This window comes from Nipponia nippon, unplaced genomic scaffold (assembly GCF_047370975.1).
Source record: "Nipponia nippon isolate SJK-2023a ecotype South Korea unplaced genomic scaffold, ASM4737097v1 scaffold_3, whole genome shotgun sequence".
NCBI lineage: Eukaryota > Metazoa > Chordata > Aves > Pelecaniformes > Threskiornithidae > Nipponia > Nipponia nippon.
The window spans coordinates 36,797,960-36,819,027 of NW_028262347.1; the positions used below are offsets into that span (position 1 = coordinate 36,797,960).

At 36.4% G+C, this 21,068-nt stretch overlaps 1 protein-coding gene across 3 annotated transcripts in view; it reads right to left on the bottom strand.

Moving 5' to 3' along the window:
• Positions 1–736: 736 nt before the first annotated feature.
• Positions 737–21,068, bottom strand: part of TAFA2 (TAFA chemokine like family member 2) — a 191,317-nt gene continuing 170,985 nt past the window's right edge. For 2 of the 3 annotated variants that reach the window (XR_015706879.1, XR_015706878.1), the window contains 2 exons: positions 10,181–10,428; positions 737–2,965 (listed from right to left, as the gene is read on the bottom strand). Coding sequence is in view for 1 of the 3 variants with exons in the window: in XM_087767506.1 (XP_087623632.1) it covers positions 2,954–2,965 (12 nt within the window). In the remaining 2 variants the exon portion in view is untranslated. The remainder of the gene's footprint in view (positions 2,966–10,180; positions 10,429–21,068) is intronic. The other variant, XM_087767506.1, reaches the window with a different exon arrangement.

The following is a 21,068-nucleotide window of genomic DNA, read 5'->3' on the forward strand; positions in this document are numbered from 1 at the left end:
AAGGTTTGAACAAAGCAGTGAGTTTTCTTTCCCTGGCAATGCACTGCCAGATGGAACTGCAGAATAGGAACCCATATTCTCCTGCAGTTCAAAGTTCTTGATGATTACTGAATTCAAAGGGTAATATGGGTTTCCCTCTGATCACAATGCCTGATCATCTTTATAATCAGATGAAGATGGGTAAATCAAACAATCTGGGAAGCAGTATATAAGGAATTAAAGGAGTAATTGAAGCAGGATTCATCTTCACATACCTACAACATGAATGACCATAGCTGATCTAGTCACCTGTACTCCATTCTCAAAGGTAGCACTAAAACAGGCAATATGGACAGCTGAACTACGATTCCCAGCTTGCTTCAAGATGCACAAGCAGAGTTCACTGGTGAACTGGTTTTTCTTTTTCTTTTAAACAGTTCAACAAATTAACCTGAAACATTACCTTTTCAGGAATGTCTACCATGTCCTGTTGCTACTGAAAAGGTCTAAATGAGAATTTTTCAGGATTCCCATTTTGTGAAGAAAAAAAGAAATTATTCAGTCTGGCCTGAAAACAACAGTATGCCCTCCAGAATTTCCCATGACAATGCTAGAACAGTTCTGCTAGATATCAGTTTCCTTTGGAAAGGATCTTTCAAAGTGGTAGGAGATATTCCCAGCTCTACTGAAGAAATACAAAATTAATATAACCCTTGAGATTCTTATTCACTGAAAAAAAATTATTTTGTTCCATGGGTAAACAGAATAGATCTCCAAAGCGCACATCCATACAGGGAGCTCTATTTTATATTACAATTTTATTCACTTGTTATGAATATTCACAACATTAATCTACTGCAGATAATCTATTCAGTATATTTGAAAATCCATTTATTTTCACTTATTGATATGCATGTGTTACACTTGTATATAATACAGTATTTTCAGAGTTGGTTTAAGAACAAAGAAACAAAGAAAACAAATATTGAGAAGCATGATGTAGATTTTTGACCAAAGAGAGGCCATATTCAGGTTTTACAAAACAGCACATTTACACTTTGCACTGTCCCAGACAATCTCTTTAAGATGCTACCTTCTGTCCTGTACCTGTTAGCACAAATCCATACAATATTAATCCATCCTAAAATACTGAGATACTTAGTTGCTGCTACAAACCGTTTATCCTAATTAAATTTTAATCAGAAAAGAATATCTTTCCCTGCCAACATTTTTTATTATTTCTCAGTACAATGATAGAATATACTTCTCAATTTTATTCCCAACAGTCATTTATTTTATTTAAGCTCTCCTGTGCAATAATACAGCAGAGGTAATGAAATGGTTTTGGAACAGCAGGGGCTACTGTGACAGGCGGAGCACTCCAGGGTGTTCATCCATCATGGAACTTAATATATAACTACCTAGCCATGTCAATGGCTCGTAATGATAAAATCATTTCCCTCTTTTTCTAGGAGTCTGGTAACCACACAGGACTTTTAAATAAGCTTGCCCATATATACTTTTGACTACCATTAAGTGTGTGTGGTTTTCATTTCAATGCACCAAAGCATACAGTCAGAACTCCCTCACCCTCTCCAGTCAGCATGCTTATGCAGTGTCACTACAAGGAATTGCCAAATTTCTGTTTTATCAATATTACAGATGGTACAATATACATTAAATGGAGTATAAAATTATACATTCTGTAATAACTTAGAAAAAAAGCTCATAGATGCTTAAGGCCTTTAAATATTGAGGATTATTTTCATGTAACAGCACATCACAAAGTTCAAAAATTGCTACTGAAACAAAAAATAAAAAAGTAAATGTGATTTTGGCAAGGATCAGATCTGAATTGGATGACTGTAAGCAAGCAAAATACCCACAAACTGTAAATCTGGGAGGGCACTAGGACTTTTTTCCTTTATAGCAAACAGACTGAGCAGACATCTACATAAGCATCCAACAGTACTTACGTTCAAGCAAGAGATTTTATTTTTTAATAAAAAGACAAAAAATTTTGAATGATTGCCATCCAATTTCATAATTGCAAAACTCATTTACATCCCTGCCTACCTTTATAAAAAGGGATGAAATACTGTCATTGACTGCTTACCATGAATTTCAATGAATTAAAGGTTGGGAAAGTAAAGTACATGTCAGGAACACCCATCTCCTTCAAACTAAATGGAAATGTATATCTTAAAGGTATAAAATGCCTTATAATGGAAGTGGTAATTGAGTTTTGACCACTACTTTTTTAACTGCCAAAGAGCTGCAGTAGTTGGTTAGCCTTAGGGAAACATGTCACCCTGACTATACATTCTAATATGACTGATGTATTCAGATAACTATTACTTGTCAACAATAATTATTAACAATGGATATATATTTCCATTCCTATAACAAAAGCAACTTCAAGATGTTGAAATATGTACCTTTGAGAGCTCCAAGATTAGAATACAAATAAAAATGTCTAAAACTGCGCCATGCCAGAGGACAATTTCTGCAACAGAAATTTAATTAAAGCGGTGTGCAGTCCCACCAGCAATCTGAATGGTGGACCAGGGATCATTTTAGAGAGAAGGAACCAATACATTTTGGAGGTTGACTTCATCAAGACGAAAAGCCACCGGCCTGGAATGGAGAATCCGAAAGATTGCTGCTTTTCTGCACCTTTTGAATATCAATTCTTGTGATTACAGCTGTAAATTCCTCAGCAAGTGCAATTTTACAAGTGTACACAGTTCAATCAGTTGAAATCTTTGTGACACAGAAGTTCAAAATAACTTTCCAGTAGTTTTGATCTCAAGGCTGTTGCTGATTACAAGCCAGGTTGTTACTGAAACAATTGATTCTGAAGGATACACCCCAGCAATATAAAATTTCACTTCAAGGATTGCCTGGAGGAATGAAATTCCTGTGTGTTGTGTTTAATGTTATCAGCCTTGAGACAGACTTGATTTGTCTTTAGCTATCGGGTTACCTGTAAAGAAAAAGAAAATCAGAAAATCAAAACTGTACATAGAGAATCTACTTCCAAAGTACTGGAAACCAAGACTGAAATATAAGATCTCTGTCCAGCAAAGCTCTTTCCATTGTTTCTAAATAAGTGAATAATTCCCAATGGTAATAGATGGGATTGCTCCCCAACTTAAACTGTGTGTTTAAGTGCTTTGTTGGAATTGGACCTGACAAGGAGAAATTGAAATGTGACTATGCTTAAAAATATAATAAAAAAATCTGAAGGTCACATATTACCAACCCACAAATGTCAAAAGCATTCCTTTCAAGGACAATTTCTGTATTTTGTTCATCCTTTTCAATGTTAGAACTTCTGCATGGTAACAACTATGCTTTTGTCAGCCATTGAGTATAACAATGACTGATACTGGAGACGTATTTTTCTGTTCTTTGCATACTACCTTAGAATGCAATGTCCAGTTAAGGGCTAAATGCATCTTACCAAGCAATAATCACTTTGCGGAGAAACAGGACAAAAATCATGCATACGTAAACAAGAGATAGCTATATCCTGTTATTCACAAGGTATAAAATAACTACGACGGAGTTCACTTAGAGTGGTTTCACCCAGCCTAACAGGAAACAAGAGTGGAACAGAAGGATCAGAGAGAAAGAGTGTGAGACAAAGCATTTCACAGTAATTGGACTTTCCCTGTGTCTGATTTGGATTTTAAAAATCAAAAGAAAAAAAATAAATCCATCATATCGAAGAAACATAACTTTGAGGAATATTTCTGCTGTGTCAGTGGATACAATTAATGATCATGTAACATTCTAACATCAAATTGTGTCAGGGGACAACATCCCAGCTCTTGAGGAACAACCCATTGGAACGGTCACAATAACACTTTATGACATCAAGGGGCATATGCTTTTCATTTTGATCACAGTGAGAAGAGTCATGCTCCTTAATGATGAAACATTCTTTTGCCCTCAGCAAACCTGTTTGCATACAGCTCTTCTCAGCTCTGCAGAGCACGAACGTAGAGCAGAATATTAAAAGGACTGTTCAAGGAGTTCATTACTTCGGTTTGCCTTCTCCACCAAGTTGTTTCTAGGAACTGCACTTAAGAAGGCAATAATAAAATTGTGCTTTGTGATTTTTATGATACATAGGTTTATTTATTACACTGCTTTTATTTGGTTTTGTTCTTGCTGTTGGAAACAGCCTCATGTGGCCCCTTCTATAGTGGAAGATTGCCTGAAAAAATAACGAAGAATTAATTTAAAAGTCAGGCAACATATTTCTAGGCACGAAAGCTCAAAAGGCTGACACAGCATCTTATTGTTATTTATTTTTTGCTTTATTGTAAGAAGCTGGAATTCTACTCATGGACCCAGGTGCCACTGAGCTACATGATGTGAAATACATGTCTTCTGATCCTATCTGCAGGTGGATTTTTATTAGCTTCACTTGATATACATACATATATATGCAAAGCACACTGAAGACAGATCAAAGGATGTGAGACTCCCAAAGAGGCCATGTAGATTAAGGGTCAAAGCTTCTTACTTTTCCAAACAACAGAGTAGACCAAAGCCAAAGCAGAATCAGAGGATGGTTTTCTCGGAGGCAGAACTGGACAGGCACAGTCACTGGAACTCAGCTGAGTTCTCTGTTCTGCCTACATACCCACAGAGTAGACCTTTGCCAGCTGACTTTCGAGAGACCAAGTTGACCATGACCCAGCAATGTGCCCTTGCCGCAAAGAAGGCTAAAGGTATCCTGGACTGCATTAGACAAAGTATTGTCAGCAGGTTGAGGGAGGTGATCCTTCACCTCTGCTCAGTGCTGGTGAGGCTACACCTGCAGTAGTGTGTCCAGGTTGGGTTTGGCTCCCCAGTGCAAGACAGACATAATGCTACTGAATAGAGTCCAGTAAAGGGCCACTCAGGCAAGTAAGGGACTGGAGCATCTTCATATGAGGAAAAGCTGAGAGAGCTAGGACTCTGTTCAATCTGCCGAAGATCAATGTGTACAAATAACTGAAGTGAGGGTGCAAAGAAGATGGAGCCAGGCTCTTTTCAAGTGGCGCCCAGTAACAGGAGAAGAGGCAATGGGCACAAACTGAAACACAGGAGGTTCCCTTTCAGGAAACACTTTTTTACTGTGAGGGTGACTGAACACTGGCACAGGTTGCCCAAGGATGTTGTGAAGTCTCCATCCTTGAAGATATTCAAAAGCCATCTGGTCCTGGGCAACTGGCTCTAGGTGGCTTGACCAGGGGGTTTGGACTTCCAGAGGTGCCTTCCAACCTTAACCACTCTGTGATTTATTATTTCTATTACATCCAGCTCTGCCAATGCATAGGCTAAGGTCATATACTGCAGCTAGTAAAAACAGTATTTTCACACACACGCCTGCTCAGTTACATGGCTGTTTGGAAGTGCAATTATGTTCTCTTCAGTCACAAAGAAACTCAGTACAATCATAATCTGCAGGCCTATCTGCTGTCCCCCATCTAGCTCTACAACTGTGTGGTGAAAATATCCCTATAAAAGCAACATACACTGTTACATAGAATAAATAGGTGATATAAAGAAGAAAAAAATCAGATAGCCATTCAAATCTCTGCTCTGTAACAGGTGGCTAATCATATACAAAGGTCATTTTGTTTATACAGACTGCGCAGGAAGTCAAGCTGCATATTCCTAGTTTTTATGATTATATGATTGGAGTTTTTAACTGCTTTCCCTTGCCAGAATTTTTATTATTCCACCTGCCCTCTTTTTTTCTTTTCTTTTCTTTTTTTCTGTTAACTTCCAGGTCACAGAATGCTACTCTGAGTAACATGCATAGTAGCCCACATTTGCCTCTGTGTAAGAAGGTAATATTTGTTATGTGCAAGCACCGACCAGACATTAACATTAATGGAAGTTATACATCCTTACACATTAGGGAGAGAATAGACCTCTCAAATTCTAAAGGCAGTTTGATAAAGAAGCAATGAAATTTTAGCTAATATCTAGCAATGGTATTCCCAGAAATGCTTAATTTTGGATATAGTAAAAGCTATTTGGTTTGAGTGGCTGGGAAGCAAGGTATTGTGCCAAAGGTCTTTATAGGACAAGGGGGACTGATAGCAGCATCTGTCTGATCTTTAAAATCCTAAGAGAACAGTAACACACTGAATGGGTGCAAATCAAGTCTAATCAATTTTTCAGTTAATAATTAATATGTACGGAAAATTAACTTTGCTGCTGTTTAACAATACAAATGAAAAAAAGGACATAAAACCTTTAGCATCCTAGGTGTTGATTTGAATTAATTTGTTCATTCTTGGAACATAATTACTCCCTTTATGCTAATATATTTTTTCACATGGTTGTTATATCATAAATACAATGCATTAGACTCTCTTCACTTTCTTGTACTAAATGTGCAATTAAAGTATAATTACTCTGCAGTTGCAGACTTTTTAATTTAAATCAGTGAGTGGCTGCTGTAAATTGGCTGTAATTGTATGTGAAGTCACTTGTTTTATTTTAAAACAATATATAATTGAACGCAACTGAAGTTTTCCACGTTTCTTCTGCTCACTAAACGTTCAAAACAGATTCAGTCTTTGGGTAACCCAGAATAGACCAGAGAAGAAAAGACCTCAAAGGCAGTGTATTAGAAAAGCTACAAGCTCAAGAGATTTTCTGGACAGCTTCCATTCCACTGCAGTTGACAATGGGGGAAAAATATCCTCACTTGTGAAATCCCCACAGCTGATAAATACAGCAGATAATACCACCTATTCCATAAGAACAGATTCCCAGTAAAAAAACAGCCTGATATTTTTCTGAAGACTTCCTTCTGCCTTAGAAGAGGAAGGAAGGAAAATCAAGACTATAAGATTTAAAGAATGGCTGAGTGAATATTCTCTGAATAGTAAAGCACTTTTCCTTACTTTCAGCCACCTAAGCATCAAAGTTACAGGATCACAATTAGGTATAGTACAAATCTTCTGTTTCTTCAGAGAAACAAATATATCACTAATCGTTTGCTAAGTACAGAATAGTTTATACATGCTAATGAGGCACATAATTCATTATCATTTAATAATGTTAGAAGAAAATAGGTAGCAATATGTGGCATATTGAAATAAGTGTGTAGTGGAACATTTCATAACACAACTTTGTACATTACTATTTTTTTGACTGGCAGCTCTTTCCATTTTTTTCTATGTTCATTACGAACCATACACAAAATCCATATTAAAAGCAAACTCTTGAGTTTGCAAAGTCAAGCACTTGAAAGTTAGCAGCTTGCCTTTCTACAGGTGCCCTTGCAACTCCAATTCTATCTCTTTTCCATCGTGCACAATAAACAGAATTTAGTGGGGGAGGAATGTTGGAGGGAAGCCTATTATAATGTTGTCAAGACTATGTATCAATGCAAATACTGAAAGAGGCAAACTTTTAAGCCAGTGTTCCTCCCTCCACAGATGATTTAGCACTATGATGGACCTTCTCTTCCAGGTTTTTGCCAAAGAATATAAATAAACACAAGAAACAGAAAGAACTTAATACTGGGATTTTTTTGTAATTAGAATTGTTCCATCAACTGTATAGGATTGTGTGTGTGTGTGTTCATAGCCTGAGTGTTGTCTGAGCATACTCAAGAATCATCAAGCTATCTTTTTTTTTTTTTCCCCGAGGTACGTAAGAGACAGAAAGGAAATTATTTTTGTAAAAGCAATCAATAGCTCACGCTGAGCTAAGTGGAATTTCATGAGACAAAGAAAAGCCATCTTGGTACTCCTAGCACTCTTCTGTAAAATATTAAAGGCCAGTGGAAAACAAAAATCGTGTGGGGATTTCTTTGAAAAATAAAAAGGGGCTCACAAATATATTGAGATAAGCTAAATACAGGAGATAAACTAAATACAGGGAATGTCACAAGAATCCCTTAAATAAATGCTTGAAGAAAGAGGCCTAAGAAATGGCTTGAAGAAACACCTAGTTATGGATTGTCCTCCAAGACATGGAGATAAGCCAGAGATCTCATACCAAGACAGCCCTTATTTGTATGCAGTACCTTTCCATCCATTTCGTGTCCTTATTTTTATATTCTTTCTTATACTGTACATAAACAGACCACAAAAAAAATTAATAAAACATGGTCAACAAAGTGATTCTTCAGCAAACCTTTCCTAATAAGGAATGGACTTGAAGAGGGCTATATCAGTCATATTTTTCCATTACATAAATAACTTTGGTTTGGTAGTTAAAACCTAATACAAATATTACAATGCAGAAACAGAAGGGCCCATACAACCAGAGACAAACATCTGCCAATGCATTTTTTCCACTTATGCTCTCTGCGAATGAGGTCGAGGTTGGAAATGAATCTTTTGAACAGATGGACGCGCACTATTTCCTGGAACTTCAAAATCCATACTGTGTGTTTGCCATGTGCTATCATTCATACATGGCTTATGAAAGCAAATGACAGTTTGCATTGCCACTTGTGCATGTTTATTCACTGGAACAGTTCAACTTGTAAGCTTGGAAGGTGCTTCTAATCTAATACTACTACCTCGTACCAGTGATACTCAAAAGTACTTTGCAAATGTTAAAAAAGGACAGGCTCACAATTTCCTTACAGCTTGAGAATCCTGTAATTTATTTTCTGAAGAAATGGGGAAGCTGGACAAAAAGAGCTGTTAAGGGCATTTTTGCAATAGGGCACCTATATGCATATGCTCTTAACAGTAGACAGGTGTGGATTTGGGTATTTATACCAGATAACTAAGTTTCTGGGTGCACAAGGAACCATTACAAAAGTCCGAGAAATGTTAAGGTGACCCTACCATATTTCAAGGGTATGGTTGATAAAGTAACTGCAGCAGAGAACTGTGAGTTAGGAAATAGGCTCTTGTTTCAGTCTCACAGACCGTTATTTGACTTGGGCTGATGACAAAAGGCAAAATTTGAGTGATTTGTGCGCAGTTTGGGAAACAGATATTTAATGGTAACTACATGGATTCATTTACCTTCAGTAAGGATTACATATTGATAGACTTTTTTTCAAGTCTTCAGACGCTTCATTCCCACTTGTAAAACTTTGGCCCTACCTAACTTTTGCTATCAAGACTCAAGAGCTTTAAATTTTTCCCTTAACTTTATTTTAGACACTGCAGTATGAAAAGTGTTAGTCTAAACATGTTCCTAAGCCCGTAATAGAGCAATTTAGAATTCTAGAACCTCAGGTCTGTCCTTCGGCAAACATCTCTAACTCATTTTATTAATTAAACAGAACATTTCCCAGTACGCTTAAATGGCTCAAAAGTTCCCAATGTCTTTGATAACTACCAGATGCTAAAGCTTTTAATTTTTTCATCCTTTTATTACACTGTGACTAACCAGAATTTCGTTTGTGATAATTCTTGTGCTTAGGACCTTCCATTAGAAAGAAACAAACATGTTGAAAACTCATTTCACACAATGTCATTTGAAATATAATTCTATATTTCATGTTTTCCCATTGCTCTTAATTATTTCAGCAGAAGATTTTTGGTGTTAAAAGGAAGACCTAGCCAATCAGTATTAAAAATTGTAATTAAAACTAAAAGGGTTTGGAAATCTTTCACATGTAAATTGAGCTTTCCACTAGCTTCAAATAATCTTAAAGTTATGACTAGAAAAATAGGCAAAGGAAAAATGCTTTAGAGCATGGCATCCATTCCTGAAAATGGCAGAGTTCTTCCTCATAAACATGGTTTTAAGACTAAACGGACAACATCTACTGTATCTTAGGAACATAGTGGAAATACACCTTTCCCAACTTTTTCTGAATTTTAAGTAAACCAGTATGGGATGCTGAGCTTTCAACTACAAAGCAACACCTAACTGAACGTACCAAGATGTATTTCCTTTTTAAGTGTTGTTCTCTTCTCCAGAGCACCTGTTGCTTTCCCATGATAGTGAGTAACTTTAAAGTTTATCAACTGGGTCTACCTTTGAAAGGACAGTGAGTGAAGAAAGACGTTGAAAAGCTCCCAGAAGCATCTGACTGACACACTGAGGCTGCTTAGGAGTGCAATGCAGAGTCTCTCCAGCCACCCTCCTGAAGCTCTGCCCAAATAAGCCACAATTCCTGGGCATCAGAAGCAAACTAAGCAACTACAATGAGGAGTAAGCTACAACGATTCCTGTTAATACTGTGTAAACCTGTATTTGTACACACCTGCTGCTCTGTGAGTAATAAACCAGGGCTGGAACACATTTTCTGGAGTGGTTTGACTCTTTATTCCTCAGCGAACGTTCTGGCCCTTCCTTAGAATCCGACCAAGACTAGGATTCATCACAACTAGTGCTCCAACGTGGAGCCAGAATATTTTGTGTGTGTGGAAAAATCAAAAATTGTCATCAGGCACAGCAGAAACCTCCTTTCTCTACTTCTCCATTCGGACTTGAGGAGTTTTACACGTTTGCCTAAGAAACAAACACATGTCAAGTACTACACTGTTATGGAATTAGTTAGAGAAAACAAAACTGGGATAGATGAAATTTTCTTTAAATTACAAGGAAAAGTACAAAATTACAGGAAAAAACATATTTCAGAATCAGAGCAACTTCTCTTAGCAAAAGAGCATGATCTCAAAAACACCCCCAAGCAATATCAGTAACCCCAAAGGAAAAGGTTTAAACATACTGAAATTCAAACTCATTGATTTGTCACCAAAAAACAATAGAAACTGATAGATAACATTCATTTTTGCAAATATATCAACAATCTTTAACTATGACAAAACAGTAATTGAAAAGTTATTTGAAAATAAGTCCATAGATAAACCTGTGGTACAGAAAAGAGCCATGAAGTCACAACACGATTCCTTCTAAATGAAAGATTTGAGTGTGTTTTTCCCATATATGTTTAAAGTAAAGAAAAAAATAAACCCAAAACGCACGAAAGTTTAAAGTTTGAAAATGTGAACATTCTGAGGAGAACTCTACTTACAGTCGTTTCTATGGTTAGTAGATTACAGGAAACACCATAAAATAACAGATGATACGTTTCAAAAGACAATATTCAATTCAGACAGCTAGTTACTTATCTAGACATTTGAGCTGATAATGATTGCTTCCCAAAAGGGTTGCACAGCACCTCAAAAGATCACCTAAATGTCTTTAAATAATGCTTACAAAAAGATTATTATTTTCTTTTTTTTTCTCTTTAGTCTCTTTGACTTAAATATCATGCTGCGGATCATTAGAAACATACGTTACAAGATTAAACTCATATCTTTGATAACTTGTTGCTTTAATAAAATCTCTGCACACTTAAATACTATGAAACAAATTAGCATGGCTCTGTATTCCTATTTCCTTGAACTTGATAGTTTACAAAAAAAACTTAGCTGATACAACTCACTGGGACAATTATCATAGTGTATATCCGATGAAGACATATAAGTTATGTCAAGCCTAAAGCTAATTCATTAGTCTTTTGAATGTACTTCATTTTTATTCTCTTACAAAAGGTAATGCCACTACAATGTGCATACCCAAACTTTCCCAATGTTTTTATAACTCAGCAGAGAAATTGTTCATGGTAGAATTGTTTTAACTTACAAAATTTTTCATTTACAGACAACAGTTTGATATTAAAAGAAGACTTAAACATAAACCTTATTTTACTTTCTGTAACAGATAATAACTGTAGCAATTCAGACAAGGATATATCCTCTTGAGGTTTTTGTGGTGATCACAACTCCATAGTGGGACTGCAGCATGGCGGCATAAAAGACTGCAAGACAATTAATTAAACAAATGTAACTTTCTTCTCTTTTACACCACTTATTCCATCTAGTCATCTCAAGTGGGAGATAAAAACAACCTCCTTCCTTTTTACAGATGAGGAAACTGAAGCATAATAGTCATGCTACCCTTCCAACTGTGAGAAAGTAAATGGAGAAGGGGGGACAGGAACAGAGTCCTTCTGTCTTTGGTTTTATCTGACCTCACTTTCCTAAAGAAAAGCCTACTGTTGTTCTTGATTGAAAAGGAAAACCTGTAACAAGCAGTTTCGTGTGTTTAATATTCTAAAAATGAAAAAAAACCAAAACAAAACCCCAGTCTTGTTTTAAAACTAGGTTGAGGTTTTAAATTGCCTAATAGGTATAATGGATTTTAGTCTTTTAATATATTTTTTCAGAAATTGGGTAAGATTGAACTTTAAATTATCCCCGCGAAAAAAAAACAGGTAGTCTAAATTCATCACATTTTATATCTTTTTCTTCTTCAGATATTTATGGTGTGTTATTTTTTCTGAGATTTTGAATGGAGAGTATAAAGCCATTTGGACGAGATCAAAATAGAAATGTAAATTATTTCCTTACCTGTAATTTTATCTTCTCTATGAGGGTACCTGCTTCTCTGTTAGTGCAGTACTGATGTGTTTTCTGCCTTTGTCCCAAGCTTCAGAGATTCCTCTGGTGATTTTTCCCCACTTGCTTACCAGCTTCCACTGCTGGCATTTTGAGGTAGTGCACTCACATTTGGCTCCAGGAATACTGCCACAGCTGAGGGAATATAAGACAACTAAAAAACAAGTTAGAAAACAGCAGAGCAATATCCAGGCAGGAAAAAAAAATGTTTAAAAACAATGAACCAGTCATCAACTTGAAACCCTTCGATCATTTTTCTCTCTCTTTCCATCCATTTAGAATCTCCACATGAAGAAAAGACTTTCCTATGCTTGAAGAAATTTTAGCCAAAGTAGTGGGTGCTGACAGAGTAGTGGGTACCCATTCAGAGAAGATAAAATTATTTTAAGGGAATCTAATTTTAACTTTCTCCAGTATGAGTACCCATCACGCCATCACTCTAATACAGATAAGAAACAGAAGAAACGTGGCAGATTTGGAGGATTTCAGAATAATCCCTGTAACCCTGTCTCAAGTCTTAATAGAACTGGGGAAAAGGAAGACTCAAGGGCTTTTCACCTAAAAGCTGTCATAGATGAACAATTAGAAGGATTTCTCATTGCCCAGGGAAAAATACACACAGTCTGGTTCACTAAGTAGTAGTCAAGATTGTGGTTGCTGATTCCCAGCTGATAGTTGTAGTCATCTTGGTCATCAGAGAAAAAGAAGGGAAAAGACAAACTAATACTGTCAATTTAATAAGTAAATAAATTAAACATAAGACAGAGAGCATATCCACCATCCATGCTTGAAGTTGCGTGTAGATGACAAAAGTTCACTGTCATTCTTTTTCATTTTTCATACGTAATGGTCACAAGTTCCTGTGACATTCTTGGAAGAAGATAGCATAACACACTGGTATTAATTCCAGAAAATAATGGCTTTGATGCTTTTCCCTGGCATTTGCCCTGAGCTCATGATAAACTGATGCACGTTACTAGCATCATTCCTGAACTGATTAGAAATGTCTTCTTGCTTGAGTATTATGGAGATTTCCAGGTGAAAGTTGCAACTTCCTGTAACTCCTCTGTACTGAGGATCACCTTAATACTGTTTCTGCACTTCACAGTACAAAGAAAAGATGTATCCTGTCAAAGGAAAAAACGAACTCTAGAAATTCAACTAAGAACCTGCTTTGGTATTCAATTTAATTTGTCTTTCTTAAAGAACCTAGCCAGTTGTCTTCATACCTGCATCTTCTCATTATCTTCTGACTAGTATGTGACTCAAGACAAGGTAAGTATGAATGAATCAGACTAGCTAATCACAATTAGTCACTGGTATTCTAAAATCTCAAGTAATGAAGTAAAGACCAAAAGGCTCTGAAGAGGCTGTTGCCTTCAAATTTCAGGAATGTAAGTACCAATGAGATGTGCTTTAAGGTCAAGAGAGAGAAAAAGGAGTCTGGTAATTTCTTGAATGACCCTCCAAAAAGAAATTGGCTTTTCAAGTAATCAGCTTCAAATTTGCCAAGCTGCATTCTAGGAGAAAGTCTCCCGTTCCTTTTTCGTACTTTGAAAATATTGAACAATAATTATTGACAACTGGAATTAGAATGATGCCTTGAGGATGGTAAATTTGCTATGATCTTGTTTTCCAAGGTCACTCTGAAAAGATGATAAGGAGGCAGGACAGAGGGATCTTAGAATTCTAGAACAAATACTCTGATTTTTCAGTGCATTTGCCTGAATTGGTAACAGCACAAGCAGAGGTAAAGTCCCTTGGGCTTCTTTTGGCAGGGACAGGTTCCGGAGCCACAAAGCTTGAATTCAAGACGAAGGAAGAAGCTGTTGTTCTTCTGGCTGGCATCAGTAAGATATTTTCTGTCATTCTTGAACCTGAAGAGGCAAAGCTGTTTTGGACCTCTTAAAATATGCAGCTCCATTAAAATTCTCAAATCTTCTGTTACTACTGAGTTAGACACAATCCATTGTTTCCTTGAGATTATATCCATCTTCTTAAACTGGAGACACACTTGTGTTCACTTCTGGTTTTAGAGGTCTTGCCAATATAATTATACCAGTCACATCATACAAATCAGTCATAGTGAACCGGATATTTTGTAGCTTCACCCAGAATCTCCACTTCAGAGCTCTATGACATTTCTCATTGCAGATGTGGAAGGGGATAAATGATGGTCAGGACTGTAAGATCTGAGAAGGAATCATCTGTGTATGCTAATAATGCAGTAGAACAAAGCTCAAAGTCCATTTTATAGAACATATAAAGTCCTTCGGAGTCTTTTCTCCATGCACAGCAGTAGTGTCTTTCCTAAGATGAACCTGGTGTTCACCAAGGTGGTGGAAGAAGGAGTAAACTACAAGCTATGAAGATGAACAATTTTGAAATTCTCGTAGAAATTAATTTTATGTTGGTCCTCTTCTTTTCTAATTTAGTCCTAGACATCAATCTTCCACTTATTCTTGCCTGAAATACATTTTTTCTTCATTTTGAACAGTTCTCAGATAGGACAGAACTATCTTCATTTTTCTTATGGAGAAATAAGCAAGATTTACAGCCATGCTCACTTTGCTCTGCAAGTGAATAATATCTTAGTAATCTGATTTCAGCTGGTTTGAGAGTTGTTCACTCCTCCAGCGGTGACTGTGCATAATGCTCTGTATGACTGACTTTCTCCGCTTGATATTGATTATTATCCATTTCCTTCCTTCCCTATGAGAAGGCAGAAAAGCAGAGCTGCAAAAGGGCAGTACTTCTAAGATTTTCTATAAACAGTCCTAATGAGTAAGGAAAGATCTCGAGAAAACTATGGGATTTTGGAGAATTGAAAGTAATACCTTTTGGACAGTTGGGGGCCACTTTTCCACTCCCTCATATCAGTTCTGCAACTAAGTAGTGATGCAGTTTTTGAAGCCTGTGCCAAATACCCATGGAAAGAGGCAAGAGTTCTCCCTGCAGCTATTCACGTAGTAGGTAATTTGAGGTTTCAGAACACTCCAGTCCCTCTGAGCTGAAATGTATCATTTTTGACTTGCAGAAATGATCCAAAGAAGCCCTTACAGACTGCAAAGAGACTGCAAAGGAGGGTGAGACAAGGAAGAAGCTCTAGTTTTAGAGCATGCCAGCATGACTCATACAATACTGGCGTTTGAATATCATCTTCCTATATGGTAACTTGTAAGATAGTAGAAACTGACAGAGATTTCCCAGGAAAACTAAAAAGGACTGCTAGATATTCAAAGACCCCTTCTTGCACAGCTGTGAAAGGGCAAAGAGACTGGCAGAAAATGGAGCTGCAAATGAGAGCAGAAACGTCTTTGATTTCGGTGTCAGGACTTTTCCACTTCATGGAGAAGTGGAGAAAACCAGTAATTTACATACAGCCTTCAGAACTCATTTTCCATCATAGAGGCAGAAAATTATTCTTCAGACATGAGGTCAATATCTCAAACATGCCAGCAAAGGACAAATTGGGGAAAAAGGAAAAGAAAGAAAAATAAATCACAGGTCGAATCTTTTGGGACAAAGGCAGAAAACCTCTTGGGTGGACTGATGGAGTGGAGGATTCCCACGTGGAAGAAAGTAATGCTTGCAAAAATCACTGATTAGTTAATTAGTGACATGCAACTGAAACCATTTGCATTTTTCTTTAAATATTGCAGAAATATTTCTCTTTGATTTCAGATTAATTCTGTCAATTTTCAGGTTCTGCAGAAGCTAAAATGATGCTTTACGATGGATGCTAGCTGCAGTCTTACCTTAGGAAAAACTATTTCCTCATAAAAATGTATAAAACACAGCATATATTACTAACACTCTGTGAGTGTGATGAAGGGATTGCAAAAGATTTCATTTCTCATTATTTGTACCATGTGTCTACTCACAAAAAATTAGAGTAACACTTCTGAATAGCTAGAGATAAGACCCAGTGTATTCACAAGGAGATGCAGCAAAGCACTGAAAAAAATAAGGAAAAATTGCAAACTTCTAGGCAAAAGTTGCTAATTAAAAAAATAAAAATACTATTCTGTGTTTAGAAATTATTTTCTTTCAAGTAATGCATTAACAGGTTCCCTCTTTCCAGAAAAGCTGTACCTATGAATATTGCCTTTAACCCACTGTCTCTTTTGATGTTGCTCACTTTCAGTTCTTAATATCAATATCCATAGGACTCAAAGTCAGAACAGAAGTAAATAAAATTTGAGACTGAAAATGTCTTGGGAGTTAAATGTTTCTATTATCTTCATTTGCCCAACAAGTTTTACTGACATTTCAGTCTATGACTTTGCTTATAACATTTCACACCACAACACTTCTTCCTTTAATCCTTTTCATCATAACTTGTGTTTTGCGGGTATTTTTAAGTACATTTACCTTTGAGGAAAGGACTATGACTTGTCGAGATTTCTGTGACCTACAAATGAACATCATCAAACTGTAAGCCTAAACTCATGTCAAATGTAGACTTGCAACAGGAAGCTTTTCACAGGGTAGAACTAGGCACACTAACTTCACATTAAAGAAGTAAATTTGGTATATAGCAGCTATTTTTAAGAAAATCAGTGAACTGCACAACCCTGAATACTGATGATTCCTTGTAATGTGTTGTCTAGAATGCTATTTTCATTAAAATGTCCATGTGTCCCAAAAGATTAGTGTTTAGGTGCCCTACAAAAAATACAGAGTTTCAATATGAAAAAATTGTGATGCTAGATCAAAACAATAATTACTGACTAATACACAAAGCTAGCTTGACCCCAGAAAATGTCATCCTATTTCCGTTAGCAGCTCATTTGCCCCCTGAAACTTGTATGTATTTTTAGGAAAATGTGTACATACCACTTATTGCTATTTTAATGACAGATTAGATACAGCAAGTCTCTGAGTTAGCAATGAGAATCATGCTGAGACAGCTGCAAATTTCTCCTGGTGACAGATTAGCCAAAGGCATGGAAAGAGATACCATAGCAACAAAGAGGCTGTCACAAGTGCAATCAGTCTTTTCCATGGGTGATATTTTGCTACAGTCTGTGCACTTACTTGTATTGTAATCTCATCCTTTTTATGAACCACAAGGTATTGCTAGTCACTGTATATATGTGTATTATTCCTATAAATCTTCATCTGAAATTAAGGTAGAAGTTGAGGAGTCTACAGACAGAGGCTCTGAAGGGAGGCAGGGGGATAGAGCAGTTTTACAGTGAGGTTGTTTCTTAATTTATTCATACAGTCCCTTAAATAATATTAGGAAAAGCATTTCCTGTCATTATTTACTACTGACACATGGCAGATCATTGATTTAGCCTGTAAGTATTTCACATTTCACAGCAGTCAAAGCAAAAGGCAAATTGTTTCATGTGATGGAAGTTAGTAGCAGTTTTATACTGAAAAAATGGCATGTGAGAAATACATTGCCTTATTAGCACTGACTGACCACAACTACCATACGTCCGGCCTATCGGAAACATCCTAGAATAACCTATACACAATGTTTATATGATAAATTTCTGCTTTTTCTAATTACATGTCATTACTACTGCTGGTTTTGAAAAGCCTGGAGCAGGAAGAGGAATAAAGACCTGAGGGAAGAGGCTACCACAGTGGCAATATTTCTTTTCAACTTTGGCAGAAAAAACAGTAACACTCATTCCATTTTCTTCCAGTCTGCTGCTGCTTAAAGAGCCTATGCATCTGTTGCTCAGGCGGAGAAGCACAGATCAACAACTAGCGTATCTGCATTGCTAACACCGATGTCAGGCTCAGTTACAAGAAAAACACCATTTTCTTCTCATATCCAGGGACGCATTTTAGCTCTCTTGTTTTATGTTGCCTTACTCAAGCAGTGGTTACGACAGCACTGGTAGTAAGTACTGGTAGTTAAGTCACCACTAATGCTGCCTCCTGATACTGGAAATCTCAGTAAACCACTGCAAAGCACTACTATGTAAAGGTACCTAACAGAGGTCCTTTCATTCCTTCTGCTGAAAGGGTTATGAACAGCATATTTTATAAATTGAAACATAAATAATATTACTGCCTCTCCTTTCAGCAGCTGTAGTTAATTTAGAAACAATCCAGCATCTGCAAGTGAGAAAGAGGAGATAGGGTAAAGATATAAGCAGCATTTATAGATAGCAACAGAACTGCATTCATTCAGAGTAGGGGAATGCACATACTAAACACCATTTGGCTTCATGTGCAGCCAGTTGGTGTGTTTGGATAGTACACTTTCTCCTCTTCCAAGAACGTTACTCAATTTTCAGTTTCTTTTAAACTCTGGATACCATAATGTAAAATTTGATTAAATGGAATATTAAAAATATCTGACTTCAGGCTCTCTCCAATATTGTTTTGGAATGTAGATAAACATTCTCAGTATGGATTTCTCTCCATCCTGGCAATATTTCTGTTCTTTTCACACTAGTCGTCCATCTCTGATATTGATTTGCAAAGCAGATTTGGATTTGGAATGTAGATAAATATACTCAATATGGATTTATTTTTGGCCCTGTAATATTTCTCTTTTATTTCTCTCTGCCCCTGTAATATTTATTTTATTTTTTACAGTACTCTATTTCTAATATTGGTTTGGCATATAGTTACATAGTAATATATTAGATATTGATTTCTTTCAGTTCTGCAGTGTGCTTTTCCACACATATTAAAAATAATAGCCAGTTTTCAGAGTGACAATTGCAGTTCCTTCTGCCCCTCATAAAAGTGTGGGTGCTCAGCTATTACAGAAGTTGGATGCTCATTTCCAAAAGATGGGCCTTTATGACCTGTCTGCAAATATTACTTTCACTTGTTTATAGGAAAACATTGTTCACTTTCACCTTCTAGAGATTTTCAGAGGTTAATAATCAATACCATTACATCTGATCTTTTTGGTTTATTATTGTTGTTGTTATTGTTGTTGTTATTATTATACCAACAAGTCACTTCTAAAAGGACATGCACTGGTTGCCAATTTTTGCTGAATAATAGATACTGGACATGTTGCTCATCATAGTATGATTTACCGATTTAGCTCATAGCTGTGTATCCTCAGAACATGAACATTTTTGAAACTTCTCTTATATTATATTGCATTTGATAGTGGTCAAAGTCCAAAGCTTCCCAAACTGACAAAGAATGAAGGGGCTTTTTTGATCATCTTCCTACTGAAGACCACAACAAAGAGAGTAAAGTCTCTGAGCCAGCATCTTCCTATTCAACATTAAGTATCTAAATGTGAGGCGCTAAGCTAGTCATCATAGATTTGCTTTAGAGTTATTAGGGAGACATAAGCACCTCCAGAAGATAATTCATCTGACTTATCTTAGGACAAAATGAACTGTCCTCTGGAATTGAACAATTCTCTCCAATACTAAAAAGACAGCCTAGAGCTTAGGCTAGCCATCTCACTCTACACAGCCCTAACCTAAGCAAAGTCCAGTAAGTTCCACTCCACGTATTTTAACCAGAACTTAGTACTTAACCTTAAACTATACCTTATTCCACAAGCAGTTCTACCAAATCAAACTAAAAGCTTAAGCACAAGGTACTATTTCATTACTGCGCAATGGTTCAAAGCTGCGCTGGGGAGGTTCAGACTGGACATTAGCTTGCAGCTTTTGGTGCTCTTATTTAAAGTCAGCCTCTATTATAAAGATAATGGACAACGTACTGTTCTTAAAAATACAAGTAAAGCCTGGCATGTGGATCTGCGCTTGAATAACCCCTATCCAGAGACCTCTGGAATACACCCCATAACAGAGAGAAATATGAATTCTCCTTAGCTCTTATCTGACTGCAAAATGTTGTTTTCCAGTCTTTGTAAAGGGCTTCTTTGTTTAATACAAATTCATAGCATTTTTTTAATGTCATTGTCAATTTTATACATAATACTGCTATATTTTGGAGTTTTCAACTGATGGGAAAATTCCCCTGTTTTAAACAGACATTTTCCTTATTTTGCAAAAAGGAAAGGAAACACAACCAAGACAGCTTCTTGAATGAAAATAATTATATTAGAAAAAGGCTGTAAGAAGAAAAGATATTTCAAAGGTAAAAAAAAATTATTTGGATTTTCCCTTTTTTTTAACACTTTTGTCATCATTTAAAGAGGGTAACGTGACAAAATATTTGTGTTTATTTATCAAAACATTGAGGCCAGCCATATAGAAAAAAATTCAATTGCTTCCTCTCACAACAGTTTCTCAGTCTGGAGGAGAATGCCACAATGTGCCTGGTAAATCTCAGCTATGCATATAATCATTTCATAATTCTCCTAATGTGGAGTGAACATCCTCTTTTGTTGTGGTATAATGCTCAGGAATGCAAACACGCATTTCTTTATACGAAGTCAAAAAAATTACTGTTTTAGCTAAATTGTCATTGCATTTTCTCCCCTTCCCCTCCTGCAGGCTACATAGACCCAAAATCGTCAATTCTAAACCAGCACAAGTTAACTCAGTACTCAGCTTATTCATACACACTTCCCTCCCCGTATTCATTCCTTTTCCATGGTTAACTCCTAATGTCAGCCGTCTCCCACTAAAATGCAGACAGATTAGGAAAAACAGTTTAATCTTTCCATAATATCTATTTTTGCATTCTGAAGGTAAATGACTTCCACCTGATTTTTCTTAACATTTGAATTCTGAGTATCATAACATTCATGCTATTTCTAATTCATTATTC